Source organism: Pelecanus crispus, chromosome 3 (genome assembly GCF_030463565.1).
Source record: "Pelecanus crispus isolate bPelCri1 chromosome 3, bPelCri1.pri, whole genome shotgun sequence".
NCBI lineage: Eukaryota > Metazoa > Chordata > Aves > Pelecaniformes > Pelecanidae > Pelecanus > Pelecanus crispus.
This window is the reverse complement of record NC_134645.1, coordinates 37102963-37124879: the sequence shown is the minus strand read 5'-3', so window position 1 is coordinate 37124879 and position 21917 is coordinate 37102963. Positions and strand designations below refer to the sequence as shown.

Here is a 21917-nt window from a genome sequence, read left to right as displayed (position 1 = left end):
AACTTGATTCAGACTTTTATGATAATAATAAACTGACCTGCACCAACAAATTTTTCCTTTTAGTTCCATCAAGAAAAATGCTTATCATAGAGAAGTCAGAGAAGCAGCAGCAGCTAGGGAAGAGAAGCCTGCAAATAAAGGGAGATTGTTCCTACAGTACATGTTAATAAACCAAGGCTGGGTTTAAGATGTCCCAGTCACCATCTTCATTTTTCTGTGACAAACCAATTTGCACATGTCTATACTTCATTGTAGGAAACAACGGACATTTCCTTTTGCTTTCAGTTCCATTCTTCTTAGCTTCCACCATCCCTTTCTGCAGTTTACAGACAGATCTGCTTTGTGGAGAAGAGGACTTTAGCAGTCAAAATATTTACGCCCTGAGTCAACTCAAACTCTTACTTCAATTAACTGACAGTAAGAGGTGTTAAAAACAGGAGACAATTAAAACAGAGATGCCCTGGCTCTTTCTTCTTTCTAACCAACCCAAGAACACATTTTTCCTAAAGCACAGCAGTTCCTTTTGGAAATAGGCCCCAGCAATGACAACTTTTGAAGACTGATATAATTTCCCTGGAGTGCATGTTCAAGACCTCATGGGTACAGTTTGCTTGAGTTCTATAATTCACTGGCACAAGAGATGATGCTTGTGGCTGAAGAGAGTGCTGCTTTTAGCCATATGTGACTGGGAATCAATAAACACGAAACCTTAGCTCAACCTTCAGTGAAGTGAACTTCTTCCACTGACTTCAATACAGGCAACATAATTCCAAGAGCTTCACCTCTTCACAATTATGCTAGGCAAGCAGTTTATATAAGAAGAAAACTTTTAAAGTTAACAAATTCTGTCAGGATACGCAAGCTATGCTCACTACAGATATTTAAGGATTAGTTTAAATATATTTTAAGTCTTATAAGAACGTAACTTTCACTGGACAGACCCTCCATGTTTTGCTGGAGGTCTCCAACAGCTATTTTATGCTGCTCCCACAATACTGCTTGAATTGTAGAGGCACCAAAGTCCCACAGCTCACAGTTCTGACCAGCCAAACTGGAACCCCAGTTGGATATGGGGGTTACTGCTTCCAAGGAGCGGTACAAGAGACGCAGTGTTCGTAGCCACACAGGCAAACGTGGACTGCAAAATGTAAGATTGTGATTGATGTCAGCTGTCGTGACTATACTGGTAATAAACTGTAGCTGCTGAAAAGCAACTCCACTGTCTGTTTTGCTGCTTCTATTATTAGAAAAGCAACTGCAAGACTGAAGAATGGGATGGAGTGCTGAAATCCTTTTGAAGTACCTCAAGCTCATGAGTCAGACCACTTGCAGAAGGAGCAAGCTGTACAGCACATTCCTCCCCGGTGACAGATAAAATACATTAAGTATTAACTACCCAGAGGAACATCAACGCATTCATGAACTAATATCCTAATGCTCTACTACCTTACGTACTGCAGATGTTATAATGGCCAGGAAAAAAAAAAAATCAGTTTGTTTGAAGCCTAGAAGAAGCAGCAGCAAAACAATGGGGCAGTCTCGCCATTTTTTCTCGCCATGAAAGAATACTTTTTTACATTTTTAACACACTTAGGAAACAAAACATCAGAACAACAAGAAAATGTTATTAAGGAATACTGAAAATCAAACAGTCAGGCTTGGAAGTTAAAAACAATCCTTAGAAGTTTCAAAGTATGCACTAAAAATTACCTAGTTAGAAGCACGTTGTCACCAAGGTCCTAAAAAGACAGAAAAATCTGAACCAACGGTAAATATACTTCAGATTAACTGTTGTCACTTTAGTTCATATTTGAAGCTGACACTCAGTACCATTTTGGTCATTCCTAGTTACATTGTGGAAAGAAACACTGTCAATTCTGGGGGCGACCAAAAAGCTGTAACACTGTGACAGAAGCAAAGAAACACATTTCCGTAAAGCAAGCATCAAAGAGACTCGGAATAGAAGGATCTCAGATAAGTTGTTACACAGAGCAAAGGCAAAATTTGCAGCTTACTAAGACTGCGCAATTTTATGTGGTGAGAAACCTCCTTGACAACCACAGGGCCAACTGTGATTGGGAAAAAATGTCCCAAGAAATTTTGGTCCACAGATGTCTTATTGCTCCCTAGACAGATACTATGGATTTGAAAATTTTAAGTAGAAGAACCAAGACATACAAGTTTTTTTTACCAGTTTGCGCTTTCTGTCATTCAACCCCTAGGTCAGAAACAATGATGGAAACACCCCACAGAGTCAATCCCTCAACGCAGAGAGGTCCAACACTTGCCTAAATAGATCCTTTTTGTCAGACAAGGCAGTGGGTCCTACATTTCAGTCTCTTAATCTACAAGGATGATTTTTACAAGTGAGAATGGATTCTCGCCACTTGAGCAAATTACTTTATATACTAAATCAACAGAACACTTTTCCATTTTTTTTAAAATGCAAGAGTCAAACTCTTGTGGCTTCACCTGTAACACTGATGTTTACTCTTAACAAGAAAGTAGTCCAAAATCAAATTTGTGTACGTTGATGCCACATTCTTAAAAGTCCTATTCAGTGTGCTGTATATTGAAACTACAGTATTTTAAGTATGGCTACAATGCAAAATACATCTTAAGCTCAAAGCAAGTTCTATCTGTAAGACAGTTTTATTAAAACCAGACTGGCTTTTCTAGAATTAAAAAGCAAAGTTCCTTTGAAAACAGGGGAATTTCAGAATACAACACCATTACAACAATTCAAGCATGTTTTTCTTTGTAAAAGGTTAAGTACCATAGAAGAGCAGTGAGAAGAGGAAAGAGTGTTTCTTTGATTAAAAAACATACCAGTGCAGCTGGGTAACTAAAAAATGCTACAAATACAGAGCTTGCTGTTATTGTTACCCTTACCACCCTTTCAAGCAAAGAACAGTTGGCTGCAGCTCTGTATTCTTAATAACTTGAACTCAGCAGGTTACTACAGTACTTCACCCATACTCATCTGCCCCATCACTACTGCTGAGCAACTAACCGAGCGGGAACAGAGCTGACAAACAGGGTCTGACGCATCAAACACAGACAGACAGGAACTCAATAAAACCGCCACAGCTTCCCACTCCTTAAAAATTACAGGTATGTTCATGAAAATTCCCATCTGGAGCTGGAGAAGTGGTTCCTTCTAGATTCAAGTCAGAAGGAGTTAGAGGCAGGCCTCCTCTCTCTATATATATATATCTGAAAAGAATAAGAAATAAAATGGCAGGAAAGGGGAAAAGTCATTTAGAGCACAAAAAAGGGATAAAGTAGTCTGAAATTCAGTATGCCAACACTGGGACTCGAGCTTTAAGAAGGAAAGCTGTAGGAGAGAAAATCATCACCTCCAGCAGCACAAAGTCCAGCTGGAGGCCAGTTACTAGGGGTGTACCCCAGCCTTGATGCTGGGACCAGTACTGTTTAACATCCTCATTAGCAGCCTGAACAATAGGACAGAGTGCACCCTCTGCAAGTTCACAGCAAGTCTGCAGACAATGCACAAGCAGGAGGAGTGGCTGATATGCCATCTGGTCGTGCTGCCATTCAGAGGGATGTGGACAGGCTGGAGAAACGAGCCAACAGGAACCTCAGGGATTTCAACAAGGGGAAGTGCCAAGTCCCACACCTAGGGAGTGGCTTTGCAGAAAATGCCCTGGGGTCCTGGTGGACAAGCTGACTACGAGCCAGAAATGCATACTCATGGCAGGGCAAACAGTATCCTGGGCTGCATTAGGAAAAGCATTGCCAGCAGGTTGGAGGGAGGTGGTCCTTCCCCTCTGCTCAGCACTGGGGAGGCCACATCTGGAGCACTGGGACCAGTTCTGGGCTCTGCAGCACAATATAAGATGCAGACTTACTGGAGTGAGTCCAACAAAAGGCCACTAAGATGATTAAGGGACCAGAGCATCCTTTCATACGAGGAAAGGCTGAGGGAACTGGGACTGTTCAGCCTGGAGAAGAAAAGACTCTGGGGGGGCTTGCAGGGGTGTGGTGTGGAATCTTACCCATGTGTAAGTGCCTGATGGGGGTGCAGGGAGAGCAGTAAAGACGACTTAGCCAGACTCTTTCCTGCAGTATCCAGTGACAGGCTGAGAGGCAACGGGCAGAAACTGAAATACGGGATATCCCACTTCAACATAAGGGGGAAAAGAAAAAAAGAAAAATAAGTTTTTACTGTAAGAGCAGTCAAACACTGGCACAGGATGCACAGTGAGGTTGTGGAGTGTCCATCCTTGGTGGTATTCAAAACCTGACTGGACACGGACCTGGGCAACCTGCTCTAACTGACCTTTGCTTTGAGTAGGGGGTTCAACTGTGTGATCCTCAGAGGTCCCCTCCAACCTAAACAATTCTGTGATTCTGTGATCTGCAGCCTGACACCAGGAGGTAAAACAGTGTTAACAGAATTCTTTCTTAGTGGATACCCTCAGCTACAACAAAACCTACAATTTCACCCTGCGGCATGAAAAAGAGCAGCATTTACAGTCACAAAGCACATGTTGTAAATACAAAGTGGCAAGGTTTTTCTGTCTTACTGCTGCAGAACTGCAGCAAAGACATAAATTTGAAGGATAGTTCAAACCTTACTATGGAAGAAGCAGAATATGATTCACCTGGGATCGGACTCAGGCAAAAAAGTGGGACCAGTAACCAATACCACAAACTTGAGGTGATGATACATATTAGCCAGAGTAAGCCATTATGTTTACTGCTATGAAGTCTTGAGATCTTCATCTGAAGACAGAGGTCTTCAGATCTTCATTTGTATCTTTATCTGTATCTTTAGCTATATTATGAAATATTATGGCAAATTAAACTATTCTATTGAGACTGTTTTGTCTGCGTGTCAAACATGAAGCATGCAAGCAGCTACATTGAAATTGAGCTACTTTTAGTTACTCTAACACCAAGACATTCAAATTACTACTTAACAGTCAGATATGGCTACTGACACCTACTTAAACACAAAACTTACAGTAGTAACAAGTAAACAAAAAAATCCCAACATGTAAAGTGGGAAGGCCTCAATTATTTCCCCTACTATCTTTATCTAAGATATTTCTTATTTTTCCTATTTTGGGCAAGTTGCTCTAATACTTCAGAAGCAAAAGATAGCCACTGCAACATCATGTGAGCATCTGTGCTGGTGGAGGGGAAGAAAGAAAAAAAAAAAAAAAAAAAAAAAAAAAAGAGGCAAGCCAGCACAATCAGAGCTATTGGAAGAAGATGGGATGATGTGGCAGGAAGCACCAGTTGGACCAGAATGAATCCTTATGGAACTGTGGTCTGCTACACTGGAAGACCTGCCGGGCAAGTCCAGTTGACCCAACGTGCAAAGCATAACCAGCATGAGTCACCTAAGTTACCTTCGAAATTGCTATGAATTTCTTTTTAAAACAAAGTTGTTAGGCATGTTGTAGCTTTTAGAGCATAGCAAGCATAGTTTTGTTCCTTTAAAGAACGTCAGAACATGTTAAAAATGTGCAACCCCCCACTCTTCTCCTTTTCCCTGTAAGCTTAAGGACAAAAGAGAAAGATAAACATCCTTGTTGTAAAACCTTTGTAGCCATGTGCCACAGACACTACAGAACCACTATTCAGGCAGAGACAGCGTGACAGCTGTTTGATTTTTTGTTTGCGGAAAGCAAATTAAAGAAAATACTTTTTTTCCCTATGAGAGCACTCTGAAAGCACACCGTCTGTCACAGTTAAAAGTACTGCATTGTAACAATAACCTGAGCTGCCTTTGCAGAGTCAACTGTCTAGGCAGCAGAATCCACTCAGGGGCAGTATCACAAACTACAATACTATCACTACAGCTTCCTTTTGAGTCACTGGCAATGGTATGCATTACTAATTTGATCCTGTTGCTTGTCTTTCCAGATGTGAAATTCCCAAAGAGTCATTCATAAGGTCCTTCACTTCTCTCAACTGTTACAGTGGCTCAAAAAGTACAGCTACCATATCATAGCCTTAAAAAGCTAACAGATACAGGATGAAAGCAGATCTTCCCAGTCAGGTTCCAGGGGACACAATGGCCAGAGCATACACCCAGGTTCACAGCCCTAAGTAAAGGGGGATACTTTTCAGATTGTGTAATCAACACCAAAAACCAGTATATCCAAACCAACTGTGTGAAAAATCCCATTAGGGTAATGGTCTATGCAAAGCAAATTACTCATGAAATAGCAGTCCTGTTTCCTCCAGGGAGAGGACTACCTCTTTCAAAGCAGGGGGAATGGTTGAAACTGCTTTGCAGCCTCAGCTGTTAACTCTGAGAATCTTGGTGCAAACTAGTTGGCCTGGTGCAAGCTGGCTAAAACAAACTAATAATCAACAATACAGGACCACAGCACTCCAACAGTTTCCATTCAGTTGTTTGGCCGCTTATGCAGAGCTGCACACTGCAACACCACAGGGCTTTCTATTAGGAATCAGACTTTCTTCTTCATATGACAGAAATAGAGGCTGCACTCTGTAGTCCGGAATAATATGAATACTGGGGAAACTGGACAAAGATTCCACTGAGAAAAAATGCACCCACAAGACAGAAGCAAGACTTCAAATAAATAATTGGCGAGAATCTGTAATTGTGTTTCAAGAAGAAAATAAGACATGAGCAGAGTCTGATGGCTATAAAGAAATAAAGATAAGAATAATCTATTATCATAAATAGGTGGATGTAACCCACACTAGATTTTTTGCTTTTGCTTTCAAAGTGGACAGATTCAAGTCCTTACTGCTTCTGGACAGCACTACATAAGACTTGAAGGAACTTATTACAAGAAGTTTAAGTATATTCTGTGATAACTGTTGAACTGTCCAAAATGAACTCCTGACAAAGACTGCACAACGTTTTCACTGTTATTTAAGAGGGAGTAGGCTCTATCACCACAACGTTGTGCAAAAATTGCTGTTCGGTTCTTCTGAAAAAGAGAAAAGAAAAAAGAAAGGGGGGGGGGGGGGGGGGAAGAGTGAGGTATTTGGAAACCCACAGTTCTAGCCATATGGAAGATTCTGCTCCTACTTAATCTAGATTTCCAAGTCAGGCCAGTTGAAAGTATGGCTTTAAAGAGGAAGTAACTGGTGGCATATAGCAATGAACCTGCCCAGGAACACATGGCCATCTTCTCTCCTTTTACGATTCGTAGATTGCAAGCTTCCTATATAATTTCAAGGAAACCAGAGCATCTAGAAGCTTTTCAGATGTTTTTCCCAAAAAACACACGACATATCCAGCAATCTTAGAACAAATATCCCAAGGCCATGGAATATCAAGTCTTTCTGGGGACAGTGGAAGAACTCAATAGAATTTAGTTATTACCTACTGCATAAGGGACTGGAGAGGCTAGCTAGCAATGAAATGACATGAGTTGGAAGTCCCATTTCCATTTTTAACTGCCGGTTTTAAGTTACTGTATATTTTGGGACCATAAACTTTTCAGAGCACTATGCAAAAGGCTCTTTCAGGTAAAACACATGCAGAATGCAGAAAATTGTTGCTGGATTGCATGAAGGGGAAGAGCAATTTCTCATTAGAAGCTGATAAAGCACATTATTCTAGTGCACTTATATCATAGCTAGAGAGGTAACTAATCAGGGTTTTCTGATACCCATGAAATTCTCTGAAGTACCTTGAGGTTTATCAAGTACAGGAACCAGAAAAATGGAATATGGCTGGAAGTGAGCAAATATTACTTTTTATTTAAACAAGATGTGGAACTTGCCTAGAACTCCAAGTGAGAGTTTGCATTCATCTCTCATAACATACTAAGCCTAATTAAACAGCATGGTGAAAAGGCTTGATCAGCCCACAAGCATTCAACTATTTAGCTCTAGAACTGTACCACCAGGACTGGGCGTAGGCAAGGGTTACAGCCAAAAGGGTATCAAGAAAAGCTGCCAGAGTGACTACAGGTAAGAACTTAGACCATGCTTTTCAGAAGATGCGCTAGATTAAAAAAATCCCATAATTACACTACTAAGCAAGGAAACAGTTTTCCCAGTATTCAAATCCAACTGGGCTCAGAAAAACATGATTTTGCATATATCCTTTACTGATAAAGTATAAAGTCATATTGATTCAAAAAAATACCAGATCTTCATCAATTTTTCCTCCTAATGAAAGCAAACTGCATGACTTTAATCACTGGCCGAAGGTTCAAGTCAAGAAAACCAACAATACTAACTGGAAATCAAGATTCTGGATGTGGTAAGACCACTCCTATATCCCAGCTCTGGTCACTACCTTCTGCTTATCTGAATCGAGCTCAGTTACCTTGCAGTTACCTCTTCATATTCTTCATGTCTTGCCTAAGTTACCACAAAATGCTATTGATGTTGTCTCATTATACAGCTGACCTTTTTCAGCCTAGCTTGTGATACAGTACGAATAGTCACCACATAAAAGTAGTACCGGATGTATTTGGAAAACCCTTTACTTTTAGATTATCTTTGTTAAATGGCTACATGGGAAAGGCAAAAGGCCATTCTGCGCATTTATTTACCATCTCCGTACAGTGACCTCAGAACTGAGGAGCTTGTCTCCACTTGAAGGACATTGACCATTTAACCCTCTTCAACTCAGTCAACTCTAGACAGAAAAAACAGAGCTACTGAGTGCCTGAACAATCATAACAACAGAAATACATATTCAAACAGTGTATTTTGAGATTGCAGAAGTAGCATAATCTAAAAATCCATAGCCTCAAGCAATAAAACTGGCTACTGCTAATCAAACAGCTGCAGCATTATTCTCTCCTCCCCCCATACACCTCAGCACCATCCTCCAGTTCCAGTGGGTTAGCGCTGCCATATATCACAAAACAGAACCCAGTCATTGGACATTTTCAAGTTGCAGTGTGGAGGGGAAAACTTAATAATGAAAGGCATGCAAAGAATCAAAAAATAACTGGATACAGACGCAAGGAAGCAGAAAGACAAACCCTTTAAAAGAAGCCTTAAATGTTTGCACTGTTATGTTTCAAGGACTTTATTAAACTTCTCACCCACACTACAAACAAGTGTCTTTACGACAAAGAAGTTGTAAGATGAACAAGAACTGTAAAAATGTTTCCCCTTAGACTTTTTAGATGCTATGTTCATTTTTTTTCAAATAATGGATTTTATAAAGGCCGGGGGAAAATTATGTTCTGTTACCACAAATTTAAGCAAAATAATTTAATCATAAAACAATCAGAAGCTAATGATGCAGATTATAACATGACAGCAAATACCTATATTCAGTTTTACGTTTCTGTTTATGCAAGTCCCATTATTAAAACAAGAGGCCACAGTAAGTTTGAAAAGCATCTGGAAAGTGTATGACAATAATTCTAGCTGGAAACTTAAGCTAGTACTTTTGCTGGTATGACGCAGCAAGTGATTCAAGCCAACAAAACATCTTACCATATTTAAATTTACCCCAGGTTATCCTATACCAGTTCAGCAACTCTTAAGAATTAAGTGGCCACATTTCAGGTTGCCAGTAAGCTGAAGTCCATCACCATAAAATCAGAAGTGATGCCTTTAACGGTACTCTCAGGCTATCACAAGTGAAGTAACTAGCAGGAAAAAACAGCCTCTCTCATTAGATTATTCTAGCTGATGTACCTCAAAGCAGCAGCAAAAAGTTTACTGTTCCTAATTTTAAAAAAAAGTTTAGCTCTCTGGCATCTGGTACTATTACAAAACAAATAATCCTCTTATACCTGCTGACAAGTACAAAAAATACCTTGGATTTGTGTCTGACAGTCTTACTGGGAGTTTCAGTAGTACTTTTTACTGACAGAAAATGGTCGGACTTAATACAAACAAATTTATTCAAACATCCTGAATGGCTGACTCCAATACCTACCCTTCATCCTCAGCGCACAGACTAATATTCAATGCACCCTTCAATGAAATACCCAGGTCCCAGTTTTGAAATATGCTGCTGCAGTAACAGTAACTGAGGCTTCTCTTCCTCTCTCTCTCTTCTCCCTCCTCAAATTAAAAGAAATTCCAGACCTCAGATCAGAAAGTTTTTCTATACATTGGGAACAAATGGTAGAAGTGACAGCAGACAAATGCTGTGGGAACAAAAAAAGAAAAAGAACAGACTTCAGAGTACTTCAGTTAAAAACAGTACTTCACTGCAGAGCAGTTTCTCTGGAGAGCACCCGTAAAGGGGTTGAATAACAGAGTTGTGAAAAAGACTATGGAAATGGACTCCTCCATTTCAAATACAGCAAGCGTGCCACAAATGCAAGAAGATATTACAAATCTCAAAATTCCACTTTACAGTTAAATGATTAATGTGAATACTCTTAAGTCGGTGGGTAGCAATAGGCACTATAAGCACTTCACATGCAACTTGTCACAATCTGTGGCTACAAGTGCCTTGGCTTACTCATAAAGCACTTGCCAAAAGTGTTACAAATTACTCTTTCCTCAGACAAGAAGAAAACTAGGCAAAAATAAATTTATTCAAGCTAGAAAAGTCTAGCACTCCCACAGAGTAAGAGCTTTGGTCAATACACTTCAAATACCGAATTCTACCTACCCAACTAAATCCTCCATACTTTGCTCAAACTCAAACTTTGCTCAGACTCCCTGCCTCAAAGGAAACACAGTGAGTGACCAGACACTTGGATTTACCACATTGTTTTTGCAAAGCACCAGGAAAGGGTGGTAACAGAACTGGAATAGGAAGGAGCAGGCCACCTGCTATGGTTCTTTCTTCACCACAGCAGCCACCCAAATAACCCTTAGCCTTCCTACAGTGACGCACGGCAGTGCTACTCGTGGTTATATGAGCTCAGCTCTGCATTTTAGCTTTTAAAGTTTAGTAGGCTGTTAAAAAATTCGCAAAGAATGTAAGCAATAAAGGGGCGGGGGGGAAGGCACGTTTCAGTATTTTCTCCCTCTGAAATAGATGAGGGACAAAAGTGCTTCTCCAGCCTGTAAAAATCTTGTCAAACTCCAGAAGCCCAAGGTAGGCATCAAATGATCTTTAAACACATCCAAGACAATAGAACTACCTGGGCAAAGGCCTTGGTGTTGTCACATTCCCTTCCTACATTACTAGGTTAGAAGACTGAAGTATTAGGTTTGATGATACAAACAGAAGAGTTTCAAACACAAAAAAATATTCATCTGTTTGTTTTCATGTAATACACTACCATGCAAAAGGCTTAACAGACATTTATATTAACCGTACCTGCCTCTGAAAGCATTTTTACAAATGTAAACTGAACTTCATAGGTCCTTTGTGTTATGTTAGTGTATACACAGGCTACGGTTATATTTATTTCCCAGTAAAGCTGTTGCTAGGAGGAACAACAACTGAATTTTATGCTCGAGACAAGCACAGGAAATAAAAATGGATATGAAAGAAGAATGCATTTGGAAAGGAAACTGGCAGTTACCAGAGTTGGAGTTTTGCCAGGCCATCTATACATATTTATGCATAGCAAAATAGAACAGGCTCAGGTACAAAACTCAAGAGACCACATTTCTAATGAAATGCCTTGACGCATGCTACACGGTGGTACAGAACCCTTCTTGACAGACTCTCATGCTGCTTACCACCCACACCATTGCTCTCTCCCAGCTCTCCTCAAATACACTCAAACATACCTTGAGCCTTGTATTTCTACACGTCCCTGGGTCAGATTCATTGCTGACTTTTTCTTTGGCTCTGCCCTGCCTACAGTAATCTGAGCATCACTGCTCTTTCTTGAGAGCTTCAGGCAGGTTGATGCCCTCCCATTCCTCCTTTTACAAGGCTACACGAACTGCTGTTTTATAGATGGAGTAGAAAGTCTTAAAACCACAATACTTGAAGCTCTTTTACCACCTTCCCCTTTTTTCTAATATTAAGACTAAAGAGTTATCTGCATATGCCTTTTGGATCTAAAAGGCTACGATAAGCAAGGTGGACTAAACATCATCTAAAGGAAAGGATGATGCTTCATATACCATCTGCCACTGCCAGATTAACATGCTGCTCCAGAAGCAGCAGAAGTAACTAAGCCTGGTTTCCCAAAAACTCGTCTAACCTCCTTCTCCTCAATGGGCTGGACAAGATGTGCTGGCACTGTGGCAAACCCAAAACCACTGATGCACTGGTTGGACGTGCAGCAGATGTCAAGCAAGGCATACGATGGCCAAATCTGCCTGCACTACCCTCAGCTGAGGCACTAACTTGGGTCTCTCTCTCCTCTGCTCAGCTGCCAATTTTCACAAAACTCATGAGAACACCATTATGTCTCAAATCTGAACCATCTGGTCAATTGCAGACAGATTTGCAAGGAGGCAAATCAGAAGTGTGGGAGGGGTGAGAGAAAGAATGGCTGTCAAACAAGTAGCTTAATCCCATCAGGAAACTATGCTTAAAACACTGTCACATTTATCTACGTGGATAATAAAATACCCAAGTCACCAAATTACATTAAAATAGTGTTCAATGGCCCACCCTAAACACCACACTCAAACATAACTGATGCTTAAATTAACAAAACACACATGTTCTTAATATTATGGGTTTTTTTCCCCCAGTTCTGGCAAGCAAACACAGACACTATAGGTTTTCACAGAAACTGCACATGCTTGTAACTTCAGGATGCTAGAAAACGAATGAAAATAAATTAAAAAACCTCAGACAAAATCCTCTTTTTTGCCAAAAAACCACACCCGCAAGCAGTTATGCCATTGTCCTAAAGAACCAACTTTCCAGAACCCGTGTCCTCCCAAACAGCAGCAGTGCTGGCCCTTGCTCTTAGAATACCATTTCTATTTTTAGTTCTACTTAAGTGAGAAGCATTAATAAGGCTATTAATCTTTCCTCTCCCCCTTTCCTTGAATTACAAAACTTAACTTAAATAGGGACAATCCCTTACCTTTTAGAACTCTAACATTTAAACAAGAAGTTTTCAGGTTATGCTGTATGACTCAAAGGAAGTAACACCATTGACACTACCCTGCAAAGTCAGTATTTGTGAAAAGACATAATGAAAGTATTTATGAAAAAAGAAACAAACAAAAGCCCCAGGCACTGCTGTCTTATTAAATCTTAAAGACTTTAATTTTCTACCTTCCAATGACACTAAAAGTCCCCTTCTTTACACAGGAAGATTGCATCTCTTCTACTCGTATTCTGCCCAGGAAACAGAATCACTGAGTTGTCCAATTCAGTTCCAATTCAAGTTCAGCTGTGAATGAAATTGTTCTGATTTGATTTCAGCTTGCACTAATGAAGCTGTTGACCCTCTTAGAGTCCCTTAACTCTTCAATAGCTTTAAAACAACTGAGACAAAAACATCAAAGTGTGAAGTTGAACCACTGATATTTTTAATATTATTCTCCATCTTGTTCTTTACATATTTTATACAGTATAGTCATGCACTGAGCCAAAACTCTCCTTAAGCTCTCCACCATGATACTAATCTCTTTCCTGAACTGCTACTTTACTTAAGCGTTTATTACTTTGGACTGTTCAACTCTGAATAACTTCTGCACTTTGTCGGCTATTCATACAGCTTAAGTACTTTTGAAGTTCTTTACAATTGTCTCTGTAGCTGACAAAGAGCGCATATACAAAACTTCAGAGGAACCCCACTGCTAAGCTTTCATCAAAATGAACACTGGTCTTTTTATTCCTTTATCAACCCGTTTTCAGTTTATGATAACCCATTGTTCTCACCCTACACCTAGTGTTCTTCTCTAAAGGAACTTTGCAGAAGGCACTTTTCCAGTCTAAACAACACTAACCAGTTAATAAAATAGTAAGAAAAGGGGAAGAAGTCTACTTCAGTGACATTTTATTCACATACTAGAGGCCCTGTCCTGCACAGGACTGCTCTCTTCACTTGGGGCCATAAGCAGCAGTTCAACAAATAGATTAAAGCTGGTACTGTCACCAGAAGATGCAGTTCCTTCCTCTTTCCCTTTGCTATTTGAACCCACCTTCTTCTTTCACCACACCCACAAAATGAACTGGGTTAGGGACTGCGTTTTGTAAGTCACCCAGCAAAATAGGGGGTGGGTAGTTTTCGTGTGGATCAGGGCCGTGATCCAGATCACTACACAATCATTAAAATATTTTGCCAATAAAACTGAAGCAGCAGTGGTAGGATGAGTCTGAAAGGCTGGGACTGGCTTTCTTCAGTGGCACTCCCTGCTTGAAATGCTTGTGGGGGGAGAGGGGAAAAAAAAAAAAACCAAACAAAAAACCAAAACCAACCAGCCTCATATGCAAAATCCCTCGCTGCTGCCACAGAACATTTTTAGAAATGCAAACATACATATATATATATTTATTTCAGTAAATGCATATACAAATGGCTTGACTATTATCTCAACTGTGGTGACTGCAACAGCAGTGCAATTACATGCCTACACAATCCCACATTTGACATGTCATCTTAAGCATTAGAGTTTATATTCCACTGTAATAAACACCAGCGGATTACATATCTTGGAGCTGTATTTTGGCTCAGTTTGCACTGGAAAGTTACACTACTAAGCTTATATTCCATAAAGGATTTACTAACTACCCTTTCTAATTAAGGTTGCACAACTCCTCCATTTTTAAGATCCTGTTTTCAGCGGCTTAAAACCTTGCCAAACTAACCTTTGGCAGGACTTCTCTGTCCCTCACACACACCCAACAGAGAAAGCAAAAGTGATACAGTCTGTTCATCTGTTTGAGTTTCATTCTAAAAAAGTAATTTCCCAGAACAAAATGACAGAGAAAATAGGTTTTATCCACATTAAACATAAATTTTTTTCCCCAGTTTTCTTGAAAACCTTTAAAATTTCTATGCTTTAGAACAGTTACATTAAATGAGAATGAGAAATTGCATCTCTGACATAAAGGCATCATCTCTGACATGTTCCAATACAGATGTGATCACAGTGTTGAAGTGGAAAAAACTTCCTCCTTCATACACTCTGCAAAGAATTTGTGGATAAAGAATTTAGTTCCCAAGATTTTGCTTCTCCAAATCAGAGCTGGACAAAAGCTTTCCTGTAATTATTTCACATGGTTCCTAAAAGCCTACCATCAAGAAAAAGAACAAGAAAACGTACAGAGAACAGGCACATGCCTCAGGTATTCTTAGTCATATCCTTTCAGGCACTCAACCAGCAACAAAGGGAGAAGTAAGATGACTACCATGGATAGATATGCTAAAAACAAAGGCCCAGAAGAACTAGGAGGGATGAAAACACACCCTAAAAATAGCAAACAGCCATAAATAGGAATAGAACCCAGAATTCCCCAAACTTTGTCTTCCTTTGGCTGTTGGCACATAAGCTAATTCAGAAGCATCCCGCAGCCATTCCTGGACTTAAAAGTAAATAATCACACCTTTCTGTATAGGTATTTCTTAGTAATTTCATCTTTACTATCCTTAGGCAGATGTGACAGATGCTTGCAATTGTTTTCGTATCATCCAGAGTGGGTGAAACAGGAGCAGAGACTAACCCACTCTTAAAAAAAAAGGATGTAAATAGCAACAAACAACAAAAATATCACTAGCAAAAAACCAACAGCATGTGCGCTTTTACTCTAAGTTTTGTGCCAGAAGGCAGGAGCTTTCTAAAAATAAAATTCAGAGAGCATTTCAATACCTAATCTTTTGGAATGATCCTTTATAGTTAAATGATACAACAGGAAAATGAAAGATAAGCTTTACTGCTTTTGACACATTGCTGACACTACAACTACAAAGAAGTATGGTAAAGCCTGTAACTCATGTTTCAAAAAGGAGAGATGGGAATTTCCTGGTGTGATTTTACATTTTATTAAAATAGGACAAGGGTCACTGTATAGCACTCTTTACAAACAGACACATCACTTGCACAAAGAAGTTGACAGTAAGTTCACTGCACTCCTTACCTCCTCTTACGCAAAGGCAGAATGAGCCTTTGCTCTAAGGCCACAGCAGAAACAGCTCCAATGTCCCCAACTCATTCAACTCTGACCTTTTCTTATCAAGACAGCTCACAAATTACACACAAACTTCCTCTTACAAACAGCAAAATAAATTCAAAAGACCCCTGCTTGATCTCAGCATAACCTACACATAACATACACATCAGAGAAAGATGCATCTAAGACAGGGATTACCTAGAAGCTCAACACATAGCCATAACATACAGTTTCTGTGTGGTATGTTGCTATCCAAATCTACTGAGACACATCAGGTATTTTTGCACATTCAAAGAAAACATAAAACAAGAACAATTTTGCTTCTCCTTTCACACACAGCTTGACCTCAAAAACACAAGTTGTTTACCCCACACCCCTCCTTGCCCAACCCTCAGAGTAGTGGCAAGTCCACAAACCAAAATATTGCCAGTTAAAAACAAACAAACAAAAAAACTCCCACACTGCAGGAACAGAGGAGGATAGAAAACAACGGCAGGGTTAAAGGCACAGATAGGCCTCCTGAAATAACACCTCCTGCCTTATTTGGGGCAAAAAAATTACTTTATCTGCTGTTCTCCAACTTCTGCTGTGCTTCCTGCCTGAGGAGAGGGGCCGACTTGCAACAAGCAGCAGCGCAGACAGCACATGCTGTCTGCACTGAAGAAATGTTGCCCAAGCAACTCCACCTGTATCTTTTACAGTTCTGGAAGTCAAAAATATTCGCATTCTTAGAAGATTACAGGAGTTCAGGCTGTTGACTGATGAAATGGAAACACAGAAGATTTTGAATTAGAGGTAAAAAAAGTATGACTGCTGAAAAAATTATATTGTGGTCACTACTTAATCATACATACAAATCAGCCAATAAATTTTAAATCATTTGAAGGGAGGGGGACACAACTAAAAATCCAAATCTCAGTTTTACTCTATTTGGCTGAATAACAAAGGAGGAAAGGGAAATTCCCCTCACTTGAGAAACCTTGACAGTTCTTACAGACACTCTTTAAATGTCACCTTCCTGACTGACACAGAACAGTAACAGGCAATACCATAGGATTAGTTCACTTTTTATTAACCACTGCATCATTATACCAGTAAGCATTCTCACACCACTAAGACTTTTTTGTGCGTGGTAACAGAGGTGTATTACTCTTCATCAGCCCACCAACGTGTCCAACATTACTGCAAGACTGCGTGTGTTGGCAAGAGGCTGAAACAGAGGGTTTTGTCAAGTTGTCCTCTTCGCTGCCGGAATATGAAATACTCCAAGCACAGGTCTCATGGAAACCCCCTCCCAAGATGCGCACAACCCTGCTGACCACATGCAACGCTTCTCTCCCCTGGTGCTGCAACAGGCAGAAGAGCGCTGAGGGTTGCTGCAGACAGAGGACACTCACCCGCCGCCAGCTCCTCCCCGTCCCCAGCCAGAGGTACAGGCTGGGCACACACCACCGCTCCCTACAGTGGGACCGAGCTGTGTGGAGCAGAGTGAAGCACAAGATTAGCATCACGGGTATCAGGACTGCATTGCTAACCGATTACTCTGCTGTCCTAGAAACTTCTAATTGCAATACCGCAACAATACTATCACAGGCTAATGCTAACTTACGCATTCAGACAGCAGAAGACAACAAAACAGTTTGTCTAAGAGTATTTAAGCAAAGCAAGCTTTTCTCTAGCAGTCCTATTTTTAGCGATTTGATTAGATACAGGCATATTAAACTTCAGTCTGCAATAGTTACTTGCCCAAAGAAGTTCAAATCTAGAAGATGGACGCTTCAAAACTAGTTTTGTAGGTGAGCAGGAGGTCATCAAAAATGCACAACCACAGACATGCTCCACCTCCCTCCCATTACATCTACTGCACTATTTAGTGGTTTCTGGTTTACTGGTATATTAAATGACAAATTATAGTATAGGGAAAAAAAAGGTACTTGCCAGCAAAGGATCAAGCACTCTTGAGTTTGCTTTTTTTAGAATGCATCTCCCAACAAATGCAGGGAAACATTCAGAAGCATTATTCAAAGGTGCCTTTCAAATCACACTAATATGCAGATTCCAAGCGTCCTAACTGAACAGCTCCTATGATGAGAGCAATATTTATACAAAAAGCCTTAAAAAAAGAAAAAAGCTTAGAAGATTTATAAGAAGGTCTTTCTGAGAGCATGTAAAAATAACATTGCTAGACTATCTGAACGTTCTTTATAAAAAGACACTCGGTTTTCCTTTTTATAAGAAACGCTATAGAGTTCAAGAGAACAACATAGATATTTATCATACTCTGCCCTTTAAAAATCAAAGGCAACCAATTATACCCAAGTTCTCTCTCATACTTGCATCTTAAGAAGAAAAAGATTAGGGAAAGGAGAGTGACCTTTACAATTTCTCTTTCCGTTCCTTTCTTTATTTTGCTTGTCCAGTTATACACTATCTCTTTACATAACATCAAGTGCACCTGCAAACAGAAACACCTACATTTATCAAAAAGCACAGATTAGAGCTGCTGATATAGACACAGATCATGTAATTTCTGTAACACATCGTCTAGAATCTTAGCACAAAAACACAGGTTTATGCAGGGGTGGGGAGGAGAAGGGCAGACCTAGTTTATGAGTTTTCCTCAGCTCTTCCAGCTTTATTCAATAAAATATACCAACAATTACACAACAGCAGCAAAGTCGAGAAGGAAAACCTAGCACTCACCGTATTTCCTTCATTTGGTGTTGAGCTCTTTTCTACACGTTACATACAAACTTACACGGGGAAAAAAAGTCCACCCTGAATCTACTTTGCAGGCTGCATTTAAGTCCCTAATTACAAATGGTTTCTGTTACTTCACACCCAACAGATGACCCAACCTCAGAGGGGGAAAAAGTAAATAAATTAAAAAACCTGAAACATGCCTTCAACACAACCAAAGCAGAACACTACCTCAAATTAAAAGACAAGTAAACTTATTTAGCTAGTTCCCTCTCAATCAAGAAGAAAACAAAAAAAACCTCCAACTGACCAACCGTTCTGCTACTCAAAAGAAAAGAAAATTCCTTAATCTTCTCAATGAACCCATACACACCTACTATCTTGTATTTACTTTTGCAAAGATGGAACATATTGAAGCCTATCTTTGACTTAGTTTTTGGAACTGAAAACAGAAGAATTCTGGAGCAATGTCTCTTTCAGAGGCACCACTGCAAGTCTTAGACACCAGCTCTAATATTAGAGTAGTATTTCAGTTCTGAATTAGTTATGTTGTACTCTATAAGAAGAGGGGACCTAGCGACAGTCTTTTATAAATGTATCTGTCTGGAAACAGACACGTAAGTTACTCTGTCTAGATATGTTGAAGCCAGAAAGATACACTTTCCAGGTTTGTTCTGCATGTGGTGGTGAGCACTGATGAAGGTAAAGAAAGAATAGACAAAGAAATAAACTATTCTTGCTACTTTGTAGCTTTCAGTATAAGACGTGTTAATGTCTTCATATCAAATAAAATACATTTAAACTGAGACTTTGTGCAAGCATTTGTTTAAAATCCCCCCCAAAACAAAAGCCATGCTTTATTGTGAAAAGTGAAAAGAAGGGCCTCCTTACCCATACACCATCCCAGAAAACACTTCTGTGTAGCCGTTTGTAAATGATAGTTCAAACAAACATACTAAAACATTTCAAGACTGTAAAACAAATGATTTCAAATCGTCAAGATACATCAGCAACACCAATCAACAGATGCTTCAGGAAGACTCTAGGATATGCAGATCATGCTAAGACCACTTTCCAAGCAAGAGGCAAAAGAAACCACACAGTTCTGCAGTCAGCAGTAAAACTATCCCAAGGAAACCACTTTCAAAAATTGGCAATCATATTGTCATGGGACAATGGCTTGAATTTTAACTAGCATGTTCAATATACACAGTGAATCCCCGGAGTCATATGCTGTACAATTTTAACATTACCATTATGCCCATAAACTTTCCCATTTCCAATTAATAATACACACGACACCTTGAAAGTCAATCCTTCCTTCTGGAAGGCCTTTGTGCTTTCAAGCATAAAGCAAACTTTTAAAAATATACCTGCCACTGCAAATACTATGTGGGCTTCTTTTAATGAGCAAATACAAACATACAGAAAGATTTTTAAAACAGCATATCTGGAAAAGCTTGAGCTGTATCAGGCAAGGCAATTTTGAAGCAGTGCAACGTTGCGACAGTTCTAGCCCGATAGACCAGAATCTAGCTTGCTGCTGCCACTATCTCCTTAAGAAGAACTGGAAGCTCACCTAGAGTATCCACAGAAACTGTGCATCTCGGAAAGGCACACGACAGGGTACCAAAAGGCACATTATCAACAGAAGCTTCAGCTCTTGTAGCCTAACAAAAAGAGTGCTCCATCTGGGTCAACACTGACTTTCTGACTAATCAGGAGTCTGACCAGACTCCAGAGCTGTGTGCTGCCATTCCTTTTTTTCCTTGTTTACATGGACAAGACCCGCGGATGCAGCCTGGGCAGAAGAGAGGGAAAGAATTTTAGGAGGGCTGTTCATATTTTGTACTCAGTAGATTAATTTCCTTCCCTTTCCAAGGTCTAAGCACATACAAAGAATCAATCAATGGCTGTTTTCTTGCACAAAGTGCAGTAGCCAGGATGTAAAGCAGTGCATTCAAGGACAAGACTAGAGCCTTCCTTAATATTTCAGTTCAGTCCATCACCCTGATGAGCCTATGAATACTAAGAAGCAAAAGTAAGTTCAGTAATAACTGCAGAGCAAGCATGCAGAGGGGAAAAAACCTACAGATTCTGTAATTAGCTCTGCTAACAGTAAATGAAGAGACATACAGCTGAGAAACACTGCGTATCACTATTGGTATGAAAGAGCTTCCCTCTGTTTCCCTCCATTCTGAAGCAGCAAAGACAGTCACTGTTGCAAGGAATAGAAGACCTACTCTTCTGACACGAGCTTCGTGTCAAACTTCTTAGACTCGTGTCCTGATAGTTTTAAGTGGAGATGATTTAGAGATGCACAGACTCAATAAAGAAAAGTTTGGCTCTATCCATACTAGCTACATGCACCACACATACATCTCTTTTGAGGAGATGTACCTTTTTCATGTAACACTAAAACAAAGTGATCAAGATACTTTGGAAAAATCATATTTCAGATTACACTAAGACAAAATACTGATTGAGAAACTCTTACTTAACACATAAGAAGTTTGTACCTACGATTTCAAAAACACGTTTCAGTACACTCAGCATCTCAATCCAGAAATACAAAGCATCTGTGTAAGAAGCCTGAAAGAAAAACATCCTGCATATCCACTGTATTTACATATTCCCCTACACATCCCCATACTACAACATCTGTGTTTGCACACTTATTTATATCTTCATATTTGTACATTTTAAGTTAACAAGACATTCTTACCTGTATATCCTGCCCACCAGCCCCAGGAAGCCACCATCGCTAAGAGCCACTTAAATAATACTCCTTCGATATACCAGAAGCTTTTACTATCCAACATTCGGAGAGGCTGCAGCATAATTAAATACAAGATGTAGGACGGAATAGCAACCAGGTTATTGGCGACCATAAAAGCGAACCTGAGGAGTGCTTTCAGACAGGTATAGCCCACCCGCCGGGCCTGCTCTAGAGTCACGGCCATTCTCTTCGCAGCGGAGGGCGCGGGACCGTCCTGCGGGGAGAGGGAGAACAAGGCACAGGTAGCGCTTTCCGAGCGGGGCGAGGCGAGGGTGCCTGCCCGCCGGCCCCAGACCCAGCCCGCTCCCACCTCCGCCCCTAGCCACCGGGCAAGCAGGCTGCCACGGGCGAGGAAGGCAAGCTGCCCCCGCGGGCAGCGGGGCACGAAGGAAGCGGCGCGACCCTCCCGCCGGCGCCGCCTGCCCTCAGCGCACTCCGGGGCACCCCACAGCCCGCAGCTCCCCTGAGGGGGACACGCGGGCGGTCCCAGCCGGCCTCCATCTTCTC

General features: G+C 40.4%; 1 protein-coding gene across 1 annotated transcript in view; it reads right to left on the bottom strand.

Annotated features, from left to right (window-relative positions):
• The window catches only part of LPGAT1 (lysophosphatidylglycerol acyltransferase 1), a 65572-nt gene extending 43972 nt beyond the window's left edge, over positions 1–21600 (bottom strand). The window contains exon 1 of the mRNA XM_009492289.2: positions 21357–21600. Coding sequence (XP_009490564.2) covers positions 21357–21594 — 238 coding nt within the window. The 5' untranslated portion in view covers positions 21595–21600. The remainder of the gene's footprint in view (positions 1–21356) is intronic.
• Between the last annotated feature and the right edge of the window lie 317 nt (positions 21601–21917).